The 19727-nt window shown below is 36.7% G+C and overlaps 2 protein-coding genes and 1 pseudogene across 2 annotated transcripts; all 3 read left to right on the forward strand.

Moving 5' to 3' along the window:
* Positions 1 to 1046: 1046 nt before the first annotated feature.
* On the forward strand, positions 1047 to 1982 carry LOC124235974 (olfactory receptor 4K1). The gene has a single exon (XM_046654554.1). The coding sequence runs from the start codon at positions 1047 to 1049 to the stop codon at positions 1980 to 1982; it is 936 nt and encodes a 311-aa protein (XP_046510510.1).
* A 5279-nt stretch (positions 1983 to 7261) lies between these two features.
* LOC124235085 (olfactory receptor 4K1-like) lies at positions 7262 to 16945 on the forward strand. Its single transcript, XM_046652717.1, is given in 3 exon segments — positions 7262 to 7486; positions 12640 to 12679; positions 15981 to 16945. Coding segments are annotated over 3 exon segments (1230 nt in total).
* Positions 16946 to 18644: 1699 nt separating this feature from the next.
* Positions 18645 to 19628, forward strand: LOC124235087 (olfactory receptor 4K15-like; annotated as a pseudogene).
* The last annotated feature ends 99 nt before the right edge of the window (positions 19629 to 19727 follow it).

Below are 19727 nucleotides of genomic sequence, written 5' to 3' on the forward strand. Positions count from 1 at the left end.
AAAAAACATTCAAGAAGGGATTTATACACTACTTAACTTTTCCTTTTTGAAAATATATTGTGTGTCCAAAATGCCCCACATATTGTCATATAGAAAATTTCTGAAAGGATGGTTTCTGAAAGGTGTTACAGATTATGATAAGTCCAGGTATGTCAGGCGTGTTTAGGAAAAGAAAAAAAGGTAGAATCAGAAGAGACTGAAAACACAGTGGTAGCTCATTCATAATTGGTCTTTATGTGACAGAAAGGGAATTCTGATTAACTGTTATTAAAAGGATGAAAGAAACATTCATTCTTGATTTTCATAGACAGTTTCACAGTTCTACCATTGCCTCCTCTTTCCATATTATAGCAAATTGCTTCTATCAAGCTTCTTAAACACTGTCAAGCACTTTATGATTCTCAGTTTCAAGAACATTGATCTAGTCCGCTTAGTCTTGCATTTAAGGCTAATGGCATCCACAATTTGCTCCTAATTTACCGTTCCCAACTTCATTTTCATTGTTCCTTAGCACGCCCTCCTCCAGTCAGGCCACTCAACTAACAGCTTCCTGAATATGTCTTTCATATTTTCACCTTTGTATCTGTATTCCTGTTATTCTCCCTCTCTGAAATAGTCTTTTCCTTCAGTTTTGGCTAGCAAATTCCAAGCTTTTAAAAAATTTTAGTTTAAATAACACTTACTCCATGACATTTAACCTTACCACTTTGGCATAATTTCTTTCATCTTGGTAATATTTATTATGTTAGTGTATCACATATATTTGTTTGTTTCTGACTTTATAATTTATTTTTAACATGTGTGTCCTATGTTCCTAATTATGACAGGATTCATATCTAATTCTCTTATTTCATACTTCTCCCACTTTTTGCAGCAGTCATGGGAGTTAAATATTAGTCAATTGGTTATTTATGTAGTTTCATTAGATTAAATGGACTTTTAATTGAAAGCTTATCGTATTTCTTTTGTAAATATACTAGATATGGTGCCAATCCTTGTGATATTGTCCTGATTTTCTTTTACTTAGGTGGCAGTAGGTTGGATACATGGCTCACACAAATGAATCGGTGGTATCTGAGTTTGTGCTTCTGGGACTCTCTAATTCTAGGGAACTTCAGCTTTTTTTTTTTGCCCTCTTCTCTATAGTGTATGTGACATCAGTGTTGGGCAACATTATGATTATTGTGATTATTTCTTCCGATTCCCATTTGAACTCTCCCATGTACTTCCTGCTCAGCAACCTTTCTTTCATTGATATCTGCCAATCTAACTTTGCCACGCCCAAGATGCTTGTGGACTTCTTTATTGAGCACAAGACTATCTCTTTTGATGGTTGCATGGCCCAGATATTCCTTCTTCATAGTTTTGTTGGGAGTGAGATGATATTGCTCGTAGCTATGGCATATGACAGGTTTATAGCCATCTGTAAGCCCCTGCATTACAGCACAATTATGAATCGGAGACTGTGCATAATTTTTGTGTTGATTTCCTGGGCTGTGGGTATTCTTCATTCTGTGAGTCACTTGGCTTTTACAGTGGACCTGCCTTTCTGTGGCCCCAATGAGGTAGACAGCTTCTTTTGTGACCTTCCCCTGGTGATAGAGCTGGCTTGCATGGATACTTATGAAATGGAAATCATGACCCTAACTAACAGTGGCTTGATATCATTGAGCTGTTTTCTGGCTTTAATTATTTCCTACGCCATCATTTTGATCACTGTGCGACGCCGGTCTTCCAGTGGGTCGGTTAAGGCACTTTCTACATTAACTGCCCACATCACGGTGGTGATTCTTTTCTTTGGGCCTTGCATTTATTTCTATATATGGCCTTTTAGCAGACTTTCTGTGGATAAGTTCCTTTCTGTGTTCTACACTGTTTGCACACCCCTGTTGAACCCCATCATCTACTCTCTGAGGAATGAAGATGTTAAATCAGCCATGCAAAAGTTGAGAAACCGTCATGTGAACTCCTGGAAAATCTAGGGATCACCTTGAGGGAACATAATCCTGAATGGGAATGAAGAGTCTTCACTGGATCATAGCATCATGCCAATTATTTTTGGTAATGATATGGTTTATTGAGTTATCGAACTGGATTTTTGTCCTAAGTGCAAGGGAATTGCATAAAATTAGTTCCTGGTTTAGTATTTAAATATAATGTTAACTAATTTTTCATTGTTTACAATTCTAAAATACAAGTTCTTTTGAAAATATTTAGTACTCCTCAAATATTTTATAAAGAATTTAGAGATTCTTATCTTTTCCTTGTGTATTGCATATTTTGATTATTCACAATTTTGTTGTTATATATTTGATTATTTATGATTTTTCTCTGTCTACTTCTATGTTACAATAGTTTTTTATGTTTTCTTTTAGATTATTTGATGTGCAATCACAAATTACAAAACTTTTTCTAGATATTTAGTGCTATCAGCAGCATAAATATCAATATTCCAGGTCTACTTATTTTTAAGTAAGATGAATTGGTTATAATGAATTCTACCTTATCCATAGAAAATTGCAAATGTCTCTGAAATTGTTTGCAAATATGGCAGGTGATAAATATTTAAATTCAGAGAAAATTTAATTCCGTGTGTACCTAAAGCATACAAATGCACAATGTAACAAAAATTATGTGCAGCTGAGGACCAAATCTGAGACCAATGCCTTCATACTTTTTGGAAAACAGAAGAGGCAAAGTAAAATTCAAGTAATCTAACAATAAAATTAAAAAATCTATTAACTACTGTTTCATTTGCTAGCCAAAATGAGAAAAAGAATTGTTTAACAGAAAACAGAAAGCCTGCAACTGTCATCACTTTGGATTCAGCATTTTAATTATACTGTAAGACATAGGTTCGTGGCTATTTGCATAGATATTAATTCTGCATGCTAAGTCTTAATGTAAGTTAAGTTTTGGATATAGACACATAGTCTTTTTGCAGCATGATACTACTCAACTAAGGTTTCTTGAAACTTCAAACTTTTAGTCAATTTCATTTGTACAATGTCAAATGTGATAATGATCTTTTAAACTTGACTATGTATTATATATTTTCATATGTTGCCAAAAATATTTTAAATATACCACAAACATTAATGCAGTCATGATATTGTTGGTAGTATTTTTTCCTTTTAACTCTGCCTTGCTGGTGAAAATAGAGAGGTGTTGAAAGTACCCTTGAAAACCCAAGTCATTTTGCTGCCTTAATCCTCAGTAGTTTCACACTGAGAGATAGGCGGGGTAAAAGGAGGAAGGGGGAAATGGAGGGAGAGGTAGGGAAAGTAGCGGAAGGAGGAGGAGGCAAATTAGAATTTAAAAGTGACTGTTTGATTTGGTCAATTCTTTATAGTGCCAGTGATACATTTTTCCACTTTTTAATTCATACTTCACCATTGTGTCTATTTGGGTTTTTAGTGACCAGGCATGGCCATAACCTATCACATTAAGTTTGACAAAAAAATCCAAAAGTCACAAAATTAAAAAAAAAGGTGAAAAATCTGACTACATAATTTTCCACAGAGTTCTTGTTTTTTTTTTTTATAAGCCAATCACAAATAAAGACAAAAGAAAAATTAGATGAAAATTAGTATTATCTGTAGGGGTAATATCTTACATTTGTAAAGAGCTCTTACAAGTCAATAAGTATATGCCAAACAAGTTGGTAGAAAAATTAGCAAAGTATATGAACAGGCAGTTTATTATTAATGTAATGCAAGTCACCCTTGAATATATGAATAAATGCTAAAACAATCATATAAGAAAACACAAGTATAAGTGAATTTCCTTTGCTCACCTACATGATTGACAAGGATCTAAAAGTTTGATAGTAAATGTGTTTATCAAATAAGACTTTGAGAAAACAGAAAACCTCAAACATGTTATTAAATCTCTAATTTGGTAGACTATAAGGAGGCGAATTTTCAATATCTATTAAAATTTTAAACTTTGAATTGATGATTGTGCTTCCAGTATTTTATCTTACAGAGAAACCCTCACACATGTAAAACAACATATGTACATAATATTTATTGCAAGCATTGATTTGAAGAACAAAATATTGACCAAAAATCTAAATATAGGAAGTGTCCATCAATATAGACTCCTGAAATATTTATAATATATATTTTATATAACATAATATATTATATGTTATATATAATATATAATATAATAACTATTATTACATACATAACAAAGAATGCTATACAGCTATAAAAAAACAACTAGGGATCATTTGATGCTTTGATAAATTTACAAGGAAGAGAAGCATCCCAGATGAAGGGAGGGCTAGAGAGCACTTTATAATGGAAGGATTGTTAGAATCTAATCCAGACTCCTCATCAAGGCCAGACCCCTTCTCTAGTGAATTCTACCAAACATTCAAAGAAGATTTAATACCTATCCTTATCAAACACTTCCAAAAAACTGAAGAATTTGGGATGCTTTCTGCCTCATTTTATGAGGCCAAAATTGCCCTTATAGAAAAACCAGGACAACACAAAAAATGAAAAACACAGACCAATGTTGCTGATGAAAATAGATGTAAAATTCCTCAACAAAATGTTAGCAAATTAAATACAGCTATACATTAATAGGATCATATACCACAAGCAAGTGGGATTTATTCCAAAGATGCAGGCATGATTCAACATCCACAAATTAATCAATGTGATAAACCACATTAACAAAATGAAGACTAAAAGTCACATGATCACCTCAATAGATGTAGGGAAAGCATTTTACATGATCCAACATCCAGCTATGATAAAAACTCTGAATAAAACTGGTATAGAAGGAAAGTATCTCAACATAAAAAAGCCATATATGACAAACCCACAGCCAACATTATACTCAACGGTGAAAAACTGAAAGTCATTCCTCTAAGAACAGGAACAAGACAAGGCCCACTCCCATCACTCTTATTCAACATACTACTGGAAGTTTTAGCCAGAGAAATTAACCAAGAAAAAGAAGTAAAAGCCATCCAAATTGGAAAAGAAGAAGTAAAATTGTTACAATTTGTGGATGACATGATTCTATATGTAGAAAAACCTAAGAAATCCACCAAAAACTATTACAAATAATTAATGAATACAGTAAAGTTGCAGGATACAAAATCAGCATAAAAAAATCAGGTGCATTTCTATACACTAATAATGAACTAGCAGAAAGAGAAATCAAAAGTACAATCTCATTTACAAGTGCAACAAGCAGCATAAAATACGTAGGAATGAAGGGGCTGGCCCAGTGGCATAGTGGTTAAGTTCGCACATTCCACTTTGGCGGCCCAGGGTTCACTGGTTCAGATCCTGGGTGCTGACCTATGCACTGCTTGTCAAGCCATGCTGTGGTAGGCATCCCACATTAAAGTAGAGGAAAATGGGCAAAGATGTTAGCTCAGGGCCAGTCATCCTCAGCAAAAAAGAGGAGGATTGGTGGCAGATGTTAGCTCAGCGCTAATCTTCCTCAAAGAAAAAAAATATGTAGGAATAAATTTAACCAAGGAGGTGAAAGACCTGTACACTGAAAACTATAAGACATTATTGAAGTAAATTGAAAAAGACATAAAGAAATGGAAAGATAGTTCATGCTCCTGGGTTAGAAGAATAAGCATAGTTAAAATATCCATATTAGGCAAAGCAAACTACATATTCAATGCAATCCCAATCAGAATCCCAAGGAAACTCTTCACAGAAATAAAACAAAGAATCCAAAAATTTATATGGATCAAGAAAAGATCCTGAATACCCAAAGCAATTCTGAGAAAAAAAAAACAAAGCTGGAGGTATCACACTCCCTGAATTCAAAGGATACTACAAAGCTATAGGAATCAAAACAGCATGGTACTGGCACAAGAAATAGACATGCAGATTCATGGAACAGAAATGAAAGCCTGAAAGTAAAAATACATGTCTGTGGACAGCTAATCTACAACAAAGGAGACAAGAATGTACAATGGAGGAAGGAAAGTATTTTCAATACATAGTGTTGGGAAACCTGGACAGCCATATGCAAAAGAATGAAAGTAGACCATTATCTTATACCATACACAGAATTAAATAAAAATGGATTGAAGACTTAAATGTAAGATCTGAAATCATAAAACTTCTTGAAGAAAACATAGGCAGTATGCTCTTGACATAGGTCTTAGAAATATGTGTTTGAATACCATGTCTCATCAGGCAAGGAAAACAAAAAACAAACAAATGTGACTGCATCAAACTAAAAAGATTCTGCATGGCAAAGGAAACCATCCACAAAATGAAAAGACAACGTAACAACTGGGATAAAATATTTGCAAATCATATATCTGACAAGGAGTTAATTTCCAAAATATGTAAAGAACTCATACAACTCAACAACAAAAAGCCAAACAACCCAATCAAAGAATGGGAAGGGGATATGAATAGACATTTTCTAAAGAAGGTATACAGACAGCCAACAGGAACATGAAAAAGTGTTCAAAATCACTAATTATTAGGGGAATGCAAATCAAAACTACAATGAGAGAGAGGTGATGTCAGCTACATGGCAGAGTGAGAAGTTTTCTTTGTCTCTCCCCCTTCAAACTAGAACTAAATGGACATTGACTGATCAATGGAGGATACTCCACAGCACCTCAGGACACCTGAGAGACTCGTGCTGCTATACATCAGAATGTGAATGAACTACCACCGGGGAGGAAGTGAAGGTAGGTGAGAACTCTCCAGCACCCAGGCAGCCCAGTAGCCATGAGTGACTCTCTCCTGGCTGAAGCTCTCATAGTACCACTGTGGCCCCAAGGGTGGGCAAGTGCCTCGGTGTGACTATGGAAATAGCTGTGAGCCCCCCATGATTGCTCTTTGGACCAGTGGGAAAATCCACAGTCCTTCTGCAGCCCCAGGACATGACTTGCACTCAGACCTGGTAGGAAGGCCCCATCCGCCAAGCACAAAGGCTGATGCGACTTGAGAGCTGATGTGGCACAGCTGGCTGAGCAAATTGCCAGCTGCTTTAAATGCCCATAGCTCTGCTGCAGCCCTGATGGGGAAAGTGAGATCCAGTGGGACCATGGGAGTGGGTGGGGACAACCTTGAGCCCTAGCTTGATCAGTCCTAGGTCCAGTGGGAAACTCTACAGTCCCACCATGGCCTCAGGGAGAGAATTGGGCTCCATCCCATTGGGGAGGCCATATCCACCAAGCTCAAAGGCTGGTGCAACCTAGGAACAGATGGTGGTGTATCTCCAGGCCGGGTGAACTTGCCCCTGGCTACCGCAAATGTCCACCATAGCAAAGCAGCCCCAAAGGGGCAATACAACTGGTGGGACTGTGGAAACAAGTGACAGCAGCCCTGAGCCCTTGGGTGATCTCTCTCTTCACCAGTGGGAGAGCCCACAACCCCATCACAGTCCCAGGGAGTGGCACAGGCTCAGACTCATTGGAGAGACCACAATCAACAAGCACAACATCTGGTACAACCTAGTACCGGATGGCAGCAGAGCTGTGAGTCTGGGCAAACAAGCTCCTGGCTGCCTCAAAAGCCCATAACACTGCTAAGACACCTAATCATGTCTTTGTGGGTCTGTGGGAGCAGGCAGCAGCAACCCAGAGCCCCTATGTGATTGTTCCCACAATTGTTGGGAGTCCCAACAGGACAACTGTGATCCCAAGGAGTGGCCCAGGCTCAGTCAGGAAGAGCCAATGGCAGGGATTCTGGTGGGCACAGATTACACAGCTCCTTCTCCCTCCCACCAGTGGCAGCAAGTAGAAGTGGTAACTAAATTCTATCTCTACACACACACACACACACACACACACAATGGAATACTACTCAGCCATAAAAAATGACAAAATCGTCCCATTCACAACAACATGGATGGACCTTGTGGGTATTATATTAAGCTAAATAAGCCAGGTAGAGAAAGACAAACACTGTTTGATTCCCCTCATATGTGGAAGATAAACACATGGACAAAGAGAAGTATTTAGTTGTTATCAGGGGGAAAAGGGTAGGGGGTGGACACAAAGGGTGAAGGGGCACACCTATAAGATGACTGACTAATAATAATGTACCACTGAAATTTCACAATGTTGTTAACTATCATAACCTCAATAAAAAAACTACTTAATAGAAAAAAAAATACAATGAGATATCACCTCACACCCATCAGAACGACTATCATTAAGAAGACAAGAAATATGATGTAGAGAAAAGGGGACCCTTATACCCTGCTGGTGTAAATGGCAGCTGATACGGCCACTTTGGTAAAGAGTATAGAGATTTCTCAAAAAATTAAAAACAGAAATACCATACTTCTCAGTATTTCTCCAAGAACATAAAAACACTAATTTGAAAAGATACATGCATCCCTATGTTCACTGCAGCATTGTTCACAATAGCCAAGACTTGAAAGCAATCTAAGTGCCCATCAACAGATTAATGGATAAAGAAGATATGGTACATATATGCAATGGAAAACTACTCAGCCGTAAAAAAGACAAAATCATGCCATTTGTGACAATAGGTACGGACCTGGAGGGTATTGTGCTAAGGAAAATAAGTCAGACAGAGAAAGACAAATACCATATAATAGCTTCATATGTGAGGATGAACAAACAAACACAGAAATAAGAAGAATAGATTGGTGGTTACCGGAGGAGAAACAGGTAGGGGTTGGGCGAAAGGGAAAAATGGGCACATATACACGGTGAACAGATGGAAACTAGATTTTTGGTAGTGAACACAATGTAGTCTGTAAAGAATCTGAAATATAATAATGTACACCTGAAATTTACACATGTTATAAACCAGTATGACCTCAATAAAATAATCTTATAAAAAGGCAACTCTAAAATAAAAATGTTCTGTAAAGGAAGTTAGCTCCTATTTTGCCATGAGGTTCTAGACGTATGGCTAGAGCTGGCTTATTCCAGCCCTTAGGAGCCAAATATTAAATTATTAGGGAGTTTGTAAGGTGGTTGCTAGACTGTTGGTGGCTTAAAACCAACCACAGTAGGAGCATTTACACCGCAGACACTGGGAAAAACTGTAAGTCAAGCTTTCTCTGTGCCTCCCTACCCCTACCCAGAATCAGTTCTTTAATATTTGCAGCACACTATTGCTTCTTATTCCCAGCAAACTAGCGTGGGCTCATTCACATGGCGGCCTCAGGATTTCAATAGTGGCAAGAAAGGGTATCTCCAATGTGAAACATTTTTGTGCTGTTATCCAGTTGGACAAAACAAGACACATGGCTAAGTCCAGAGGCAGTGTAGAATACGACTCAGCAATAAAAAGGAACCAACTATTGATTTATGCAGTAACTTGAGATGAATCTCATAATTATGTTGGGTAAAAAAAGACAATGTAAAGTAAAAACGTATAGTCCAATTTATATAACATTCTCAAATAGACAAAGCTTTATAACATTTCTTAAAAGTAGAAAATAACCCCTTCGTGGTCACTTATACAATCAACTATTGACTGAATCAATACTATCATTTGAGTACATACCATTTGCTAGATTCTGTACCAATTACTGGGGATACAATAATGATGCTGAGAGACTCAATCATTGCACCGATGGAGCCTACAGTCTTGGGATTGGAGAGGAGGAAAGAAGAAACAAGCACCAATATGTAAACAAACAAATAAATAAAAAATTTAAAACGTAATAAGTCTTATGGAGCAAATAATGTCATGAGATGAAAAAAATAAAAATTAGGAGTACAGGGAAAGGGTAAGTTGCCCAGAAAAAGCTTCTCTGTGTAATGACCTTGCATCTGATATCTGAGAAATGAGAAGGGTATGGCATGTGAAGAGCCAAAGTAAAAAATATTTGATAGAATAAAGAGAAGGAAAAACTCCCTGAAGTGGAAAGCAGTGGAGTGTTCCAGGAAAAGAAAGCGGGAGTTCAGTCCCTGAGAAAACAGTAAGAAGAGATGAAGTTGAAGGTTAGTGGGTAAAATGTAACCTGACAAGGACTCAGCAAGGTGACTGGATTTTACTTCTAGAGCAATGGAACATGTTCACCATTTTAAAGTTGTTTGATTCACAGTGATTTTATTTTACTTTTAAAGATCACTCTGGAGGAATAGATTGGAAAAATTCAATGGTTCAAGGAGGGACCTTTGAAACACTTAAGAAGAAAGATAATGAACACTTAGGAGAGTTAAATGGATATAACTTGATAAATTGGGAATATTTGGAGGAAAACAAAGCAGGATTTGGAAAGGGAGTGGGGAAAAGGAAGGAGCTAAGTTTCTGGCTGAAAATGCTGGGTCAATGGAAAAGCCATTAGCTGGAGTGAGGCAGAGTAAAGTAAACACCGGTTTGGAAACAGAAGAATTGAAATGTCTGTGAAATGTTAAAGAGAAGATGTCTATCTCTCTTTTGTCTATTAGAAGAGAACGCAGAGAAGCCTGGTCTCTTTGATTAGGCTCCCCAAACGTTCTGGGTGCTCTCTCTGTGTCTCAACATTAACTGCTTTCTCTCTGTCACCTGCTCTTCTCCGTAGACCTTTCTCCTTCTGCTACTCTGAGATGTCTTTTCACAACAGCCAAAAGAAAGCTATGTGTATATCTAAGCGGTGTTACCCACTTAACTCCAGCTAAGCTTTTTTTCTGATTCTAATTTATGGTCAGGTACCAAGCATGACAATTAGAATACTGGATTTTTTAGTAGCATATTATGTGGTATGGAGTTTGAAAAACTTAATCATAAATATTTTCATGAAAAGGAAGAAGGATTAGAGAAAGCAAAATTATAATTCTCTTAGGTCTGCTGCCAGATTTACATTTCTTCTGATATGATTTCCTTCAGGCTTTGAGCATCTGGGCATATGCTTATGGGCATAGTCACCTTAAGTAATGGAAAGGAAGGCACATGTATGGAAACAAATCATTAAATAAGAGTAAATGTAGCCGCAAGCTTCTGCATCTACATTCACCGCTTGTCACGTATGCCTCACTTGCAATTAAAGGAAAATGATTTAAAAGTTCTTACCATCTTGTTTTTGGGAAAAGCAACCAAAATTGCGTTAATAACTCCCACAGCAAGATTATCTCACCTCACAAAGGAAGTTCTTTAATTGGCTGTTGCAATCCACAGGATTGGTTATCTGAGATTTTTGGGCTTGTGGTTTGGTATTTAAATATTTGTTTTACGAGCTCTTGTGACTCACTCTTTTAAAAATAAAAACAAACAATGGATTTTAGGGGTTTCTCTTCTTCAGCCTGTTATTGCTCCTCTGGAATTTCTCTCAAAAGTGGTATGCAGAACATAATCACATTATGCAAAAAATTAAATATAGATGTTATCACTCAGAGAGTTAAAGGGATTCTGGGCTAAAAGTATTACTAGAATTAGGGTGACTTGGGTTCTCGGGCATGAGAATTTGGATTTCATACATGAGATTCTAAAGTCTGACAAAATATCACGCCGTGTCTGATTATTGTCACTGCTAACACAGGTGATAGAGTGAGAAACCCAAGTAAAGGTGAGCATATTGATGTATAGTTTTGAAAAAACAGAGATGATGGTAGAGAATAGAATGGGGCAAAATTGTCATTTTAATGACTAGATAGACTTCCTCAGATACAGGTTCACAGTGATCGGGTCTTTAATTAAGCGGTATATGGTGGTTAAGTACATGTTTTTTGAATATGCAAAACCCTGTTGAATAACAGTGTGTCCTGTGACACTGACTTTACTACTAAGATTTGACTTCTTCTACTACTAATAATAGTATTCCTTTGCAGCACTGTTGTAGGCATAAATGAGTTAATGGATGAAGTGTTCAGCACAGTGCTTTGTATGAAGCTGACTAACAAAACACCGACTGTTATGATCGGCAGAAGCTCTTTCTTCCCAGCATTTTACAAACATAGAATGCTATAATTTAATCTTTTTTCTTATTGAAGACCTTTTCTAGCTTCTCTTCTTTTACACTCTCTTGCATCAGAGTTACATATATATTTATGTAATCAGTAGTCACATATCAACACAAGGCAGATAAATCAAGTCATTCATGACAAAAACCTTTTATCCAGTTTAATTATGTACACAGAGGCAAGAAACCAATTTACTCATATAAATATAGTTATCTTTATTGACAAGATATCTTCTTTCTCTTTCATGTTTTTGATTGATACTTTTCATGTCTCACATCTCCGTTACCATCACAAAAACCTTTAAACTATTATGTTTCTGAATCTGATCTGAGTAATCTAGAGTTTGACCTAAAGGAGAGGCTTCTACAATTTGACCTCTTGCCTTGTAAAGTTTACTTCTCTCTTTAATCTTGACTGGAATGCTTTTAGTTGACCCACCTGGCTCAGAAAAATCAATTTCTGAATCAAGAAAGTATTACATATGAATTTCCCTTTTCTGTTTAAGTGGAAGGCTGGTTTCACATTCAGTTTATCTCTATTTTAGGTAGAGACCAACAGTTGCTTGCTTTTCAAAGTCTGTGACCAAGGAAAGATTATGCCTGGGATACCCTGATGTCCAAGACAGGGCACTGCTTAAGTCTATATTCTAAATCTGAAGTAGATTTCATAATGAAATATCAAAGAATGTTCTCTTCTCTTTCATAGTGATAACCATTGGGAACATAAATCTAGCTCTGGTTTACCATACTTTCTTCCCTTAACAGGTTAGAGATAAAGAACTCCAAAGACCAGAAATAGCTACAGGTGAAAACACAGAGAACTGAAAGAATCCTATCTGACTTCTTTTTGGTATCTGCTTTACTTTTTGTCATATTTCCATTTCCTTGTTTCAATAAATTAGAGAAAAAATATTTCAAACATATTTTATTTTAATCTTATTTTTGGTGTTTTAAAGTTTCACAGATTGCTAATTTTGTCAGAAGCAGATATTTTCCCATTCAGATTGGCTTTATCTGAATGGAAGTAAAACTTTACTATGTGATTTTTAATTATAATGATATGCTAACACAACTGATATTTATTTATAATTTCATAGTTTACACAGCTGTTTCAAATGTATGCTATATCAAACAAGGAATCAAAAGTTCAGAGGGTCATGGTGAGTTGCATGAGGACACGAATTCTCCTTTTTTGTGTGTGTGTGAGGAAAATTGGCCTTAAGCTGACATCCGTTGGCAATCTTCCTGCTTTTGCTTGAAGAAGATTGTCACTGAGCTAGAATCTGTGTGTTGAGATAACATCTGTGACAGTCTTTTTCTATTCTATGTGGGATGCCGCCACAGCATGGCTCGATGAGCATTGGTAGGTTCACATCCAGGATCTGAGCCTCTGAACCCCCGACCCCTGAAGCAGAGTATGCAAAGTTAACCACTACACCACTGGGCCAGCCCAGAATTCTACCTGTTTTAATCATTGTATTCCCAGGTCTACAGAATGCTGGGCACATAATCATAGTAGATGCTCAATAATTTGGAATAAATGAACAAATGTTATCCCAAAGAGTAAGTAGTAAAGCCAGGAGTGAAACCCAGATCTGTTCTCAAATTATGTGTTCTTTATATTATGGCTTCTTCTGGAAATTTTTGCTCTTTGCCTTTCTGTGAAGACTGGCTGGTGACACAGCTGTGACTGAGGAATATGATTACCTCTTAATATGGAAAAAATACTTTTAACATGGTTTTAGAGAAATTCTGCCTGTGCTTATAGAATAAAACTAAGTCAATTCAATAAAACTAATTTTAGACAAAGTGGAATGTTTTAAGATTAGAAACTTTAATATATTTATCATTGTGTAAACTCTTGTCAAGCCTTACACATGCATATCTACAGTATGGGAAGATGATGTTTTAACAAGCATAAAATTCTGTGGAATAATACAAAAAAAGTAATCAGCAATTTTTATGTTTTTTAAATGGTCTCAATAAGGGAGAATCTTGCCACAAATAAATAGTATATCTCAACTCTCACAAATGTGACTACAGACACACAGGGAGCTCTTCCCAGCTTCTGAGATCTGCCCATGATGTTCATTTTAAAGAATTCTTCCTGGAAATCACAGATCATTTCAGTTTTATTTTAAATGATAAAATTAGCACCATGCATTTATATGAAAATATATAAAATTGCTTTTCAAATTCTATATATACAGATATATAGGGAAATACAGAATTTAGAAATAAGTTTATATCCACATTTCATTCTAGAAAATAAAAAAGCTAGTTTTTAATATGTACCCTTATTTTAAGACTGAATTTATAGTTCCCTAAAACTGTTGAAGTGTTTAAGACTGTGAAGTAGAATACTGTTCAGAAAAGCCAACTGTGCATGTGTTAATTTCATAAGGTTAAAAGCTAACATTCCATTCATTTAATTATGATAAACCTGCTAAAACTGTACTGATATTTCCCAAGATAATGCTTATCTCACCTAAATAAGTTATTTTACGTACTTTCTATTCCCTTTATTTGAAGAAGATTTCCTCAAGGCTTGCTCTTAATTTCCCTCAGTCTTTGCTGAAATGTCACCTGTCTAGTGTGGCCTTTTCTGACCATCTGTTTAGTCTGTATCCTTTTGCTCTGCTTTATTTCCTCCATAGCACTTATAACTAGCTGGCATAATATATATGTTTACTTATATATTTTTAATTTCCTCTGCCAGCCCCTCCACCCTCTTAGGATGTAAGCTACACAAAGGTGGGATTTTTTTCCTTGTTTTTTTTTTAATCATTGCTTTGTCTCCAGAGCCCATAAAAGTTCATGGTGTAGAGTAAACAATCTATCTTACTTGTTGAATGAATCAATTACATCAAATATTCAAGAGCCCTATTCAATGGGCTTTTGAAAAACACTTCTGTTATTGTGATATTAGCCTCATTAGAGAAAGAAGAGGTTAAGAAATCATCATCAAAAATAAGTAGTGCAAATATAAATTTAATTTAGAAATATATCATGCTAATTGAAATTGTGTTCAGTCCCTATTTTTGAAGAACAGGTAGCTGGTCATATTAAATAACATCTAAGTCAACTGCTGTAAATGGCAAACCATATTGGGAAGAGTAAAGAGAGGAAGAGAATCATTTTTGACTAAAAAGAATGTATGCTTCTGAGTTTTTAGGAAGACACTTTTTCATTGCTACATCATGTAACTCACTGCTATACAACTTGATTGTTTTAACATAGAAAAGTGAATGCAATCTGTTGTTCACACTAGTTTAACTTGTTGAAAATTAAATTCTCTCTTTTTATTACTGCAGATAACTACATGGCCACATCTCACTCATTTCTCTGATGTCTTTTACCAACGTGACTGGGCTGATTTCCATCTCTTTACACTTGTCCTAAATTTCTTCTCCCTTCAAGATTCTGTAAAAGGCACCAGGCTCATTTTCTGCTATCTGTAATTCGAATGTGTAAGTACAGTATATATGACTTTCAAAGTACTATTGAGATCTTGCACACTTCTTTTTTTTTTTTTTTTGAGGAAGATTACCCCTGAGCTAACTACCGCCAGTCCTCCTCTTTTTGCTGAGGAAGCCTGGCCCTGAGCTAACATCCATGCCCCTCTTCTTCTACTTTATATGTGGGACGCCTACCACAGCATGGTGTGCCAAGTGGTGCCATGTCTGCACCAGGGATCCGAACTGGTGAACCCCCGGGCTGCTGAAAAGTGGAATGTGTGAACTTAACCGCTGCACTACTGGGCCAGCCCAAGATCTTGCACACTTCTACACAAACATGATAGACTACAATGGCAAACACTCAACTTCTTCCTTCTTTCCGTATTGACATCTGTTAGTTAGATAAATCTAGCTTTCTATCGATCTATTATCGACCATGCCAAGCCAAATGCAAAAGTAAAGAACAATTTATATAATTATGTAAGTAATTGCAAGGAAAATATCAGTTCCTAATAATAATGTAAATAATCAGTGTCTTGTAGCCTTGTCACATTATTTTTATAGTTATCAGAACTCAAGCATTTATTTCATTATCAAAATGGTAAAGGACTTTTCCTTATCTATTTTCATTATTTTTCTTCCCTCTAGATAACTTTAGCAGCCCAGATTTAGTTAATGGATGGAGCAATACGTCAGTCGTTACTGACTTCATTTTATTGGGTCTCTCTAGCTCTCGAGAACTCCAACTCTCCCTTTTCTTTATCTTCTCTGTGTTTTATGGAGCTGCAATGTTGGGAAACATCTTTATCATCCTCGTAGTAATTACAGACTCTCGTTTGCATTCTCCAATGTACTTTCTTCTTAGCAATCTCTCCTTCATTGACATGTGTCAGGCTACATTTGCCACTCCCAAGATGATTGCAGACTTCCTCAGTGAACACAAGACCATCACCTTTCAGGGATGCATGTCACAAGTATTTTGCTTGCATGTTTTTGGGGGTAGTGAGATGGTACTTCTTGTTGCCATGGCCTATGATAGATACATTGCTATATGCAAACCTCTGCACTACATGACCATCATGAGCTGAAGAGTGTGCACTGTTCTGGTGGTGGCCTCCTGGACCATTGGCATCCTGCACTCAGCCAGTTACCTGGCATTCACAGTCAATCTTCCTTTCTGTGGACCCAACAAGGTAGACAACTTTTTCTATGACCTTCCTCTTGTGCTCAAACTTGCCTGTTTAGACACATATGTTTTAGAGATCCTGGTGCTCGTCAACAGTGGTCTGCTCTCACTCATCTGTTTCCTCTTTTTGCTTATTTCTTATACCATCATCCTTGTTACTGTCCATCACCAAGCTTCTGGTGGGATGTCCAAGGCACTTTCCACCCTGTCTGCCCATATCACTGTTGTGGTTCTCTTCTTTGGTCCATTAATCTTCATCTATATTTGGCCCTTTGAAAGCTTCCCAATTGATAAATTTATCTCTGTGTGTTTTACTGTCTTCACTCCTTTCCTCAATCCCATGATTTACACACTGAGGAATAAAGATGTAAAGGAAGCCATGAAGAAACTAAGGAATCGACATGTGGGTTCCAAGCAAGTCTTTTAGACAATGTGAGGAAGTAGCACAAATCCTTACTTCTTGTTCTTTGAAATTCAGATGTATGATAGGTACTAGTGTGTTTCTATCACAATTTCTTTCACTATTAGAACACCTGAATCTGGTGATCTAAAGTTGGTAAATGCAATGTAGATTCTCAGATTATGATACCAGTTCCAATATGCTGTGTCTCACTTTACCTTCCCTGAAATAGAAATTACATACATTAAAATTCCTAAGTAGTGTTTTTCCCTTATATAGGCATTGTTAAAAAAAAAGTATCTTGGGGGCTGGCCCTGTGGCCTAGTAGTTAAGTTTGGCACACTCCACTTCAGTGGCCTGACTTCAGTTCCGGGGAGTATACCTACACTACTCATCAGTAGTCATGCTGTGGTGGCAACCTACATACAAAATAGAGGAAGATTGGCAGAGATGTTAGCTCACGGTGAATCTTCCTCAGCAAAAAAAAAAAAAAAAAGTATCTTGTAGCATTTTAAAATCAGCTCCATATTGAAGAAGATTGGCTAACATGTCTGTCTTGATTGGGGTAGCATAGAGAACAATTTAGCATTCTCTGAGTTAAAAAGAGAATCTGCTTTGACATGACAGGCTGAATGAAGACTACGTTGATGAGTTATAGTTCATAATTATTTCAACTAATAGCTTATTTCCTATAAATAGGCTGTAAAAATTCCACCTTCATAAATAAGGCATTAATGTTTACAAAATCTATTTTTATTACATTTATATTTTATCCTAAATTTTGAATACCTAGAATTGTGTAGTATAAATTATAGCACTGAGTTTTGCTGAACTGGCTTTGAAACAAATAACACATCAATAAATATCACCAAGTCCATAGTTCAAATTACGAGAGTATTCTTCTACCCTCTGGGAGAAATATCATAGCGCTTACATATAGACTGTCTTTACACTTCTGATAATAAACCTACCATCAGTTGAAAATGATGCAGAATATCTGAATAGTCAGTGATTTTGTTTAATTTCATTTGAGTGTTTAAATTTCAAAGTGGTCACAGAAAGCACAGATATTTGTAATTGGAAAATATACTCCATACTTATTTTTCTCAAAATTTAAGTGAAATTCCAGAAGCATTCTACCAAATCATGGAACAAATAGGAGAAGGAAAGTGAACACAATTGATTCAGTCCCTTATCAGTCACAGATCTGTCACTGTCATCACTGCATCTCTGAATTCATGCCAGGAAGAGTATATTCTTTTTGTTCTAGCTTTCAATTCAAACTTGTGGTCTTTAAACTGAAGACGTAATTGTGTTTTTGTTTTTATTACTTCGAATAGACCACAAGTCCTTAAGGCAATTATTGTTCTATCTCTGACCATATTTGTCAATGTAACAAAAATTTAACTTGTAGGCACGTGCACTAAGTGCTTACCGCCATAGTAAGTACTTGCTAAGTACCATAACGATGATATAATACCCCAAGCATTGATTTCCAGGAAAGTTCAACTGTTGTTTCATACAAATGAGACATTTGGAGAGATGGATTAGCAAGCCAGTGGAAACTTAAATTATCTATATTTTTGTGTGTGTGAGGAAGACTTGCCCTGAGCTAACAACCATTGCAAATCTTCCTCTTTTTTCTTTTCTTTTTTTTTGGCTTGAGGAAGATTAGCCTTGTGCTAACATCTGATAACTTCAGCTATCAACTGAAGATAAGTCACTTCCAAAATCAATGAATCAAACAAATCATTCTTGAGTGGCCAAATTGTTGTTGCTGTGACTCCCTAATTCCCAGGAACTCTAATCTTTCTTATTTGTCATATTTTCACTACTTTACCTAGCAATACTGCTGGGCAACTTTCTCATCATCCTCACTGTGACTTCAGATTCCCGCCTTCACGCTCCCATGTACTTTCTGCTCACAAAACTCTCTTTTATGGATATGTGTGTTGCCCCTTTTGCTACTCCAAAGATGATTGCAGACTTTCTGGTTGGGTGCAAGGCAATTTCTTTTGATGCCTTCCTGGCCCATATCTTCTTTGTTCACCTTTTCACTGTCAGTGAAATGGTGTCCCTTGTGTTCCATGTCTTATGACCTTTATGTTGCTATATGCAAACAGCTCCGCTATATGACAATCATGAGCTGCCGTGCATGTATTGTTCTCATCCTCATTTCCTGGTTAGTAGGCTACGTTCACACTACTAGCCAGTTGGCATTTACTGTTAGCTTGCCCTTATGTGGTCTGAATTAGGTAGACAGTTTTTTCTGTGATATCCCTCTAGTGACCAAGTTGGCCTGAATAGACATTTATGTTTTCAGCCTACAAATAGTTGCAGACAGTGGCTTTCTTTCTATGAGTTCCTTCCTCCTCTTGGTTCTCTCCTCTACCGTTATACTTATCACAGTTAAGAATCACTCATCTGCTAGCATGGCAAAGGCCCGCTCCACATTGACTGCTCACATCACAGTGGTCACACTATTCTTTGGACCATGAATCTTCATCTATGTGTGGCCCTCCAGCAGTTATTCAATTGACAAAGTCCTTGCTGTGTTCTACACCATCTTTACTCACATTTTAAACCCAGTTATCTACACCCTAAGGAACAAAGAAGTGAAGGCAGCCATGTCAAAACTGAAGTGTCAATCTCTGAAGCCTGGCCACATTTCTGCAGTCATAGAAATGTACTTTTTCTGGAAACAAGCTAAACTTACAGTATTGTTAACACTGAAGCTTTGTTTCTAGATATTTATCTATGGAATCTCTGTGATGTTAAAGCGAATCATTTTAACCAGTGGGAAGGATTG

Source organism: Equus quagga, chromosome 2 (genome assembly GCF_021613505.1).
Source record: "Equus quagga isolate Etosha38 chromosome 2, UCLA_HA_Equagga_1.0, whole genome shotgun sequence".
NCBI classification, from domain to species: domain Eukaryota; kingdom Metazoa; phylum Chordata; class Mammalia; order Perissodactyla; family Equidae; genus Equus; species Equus quagga.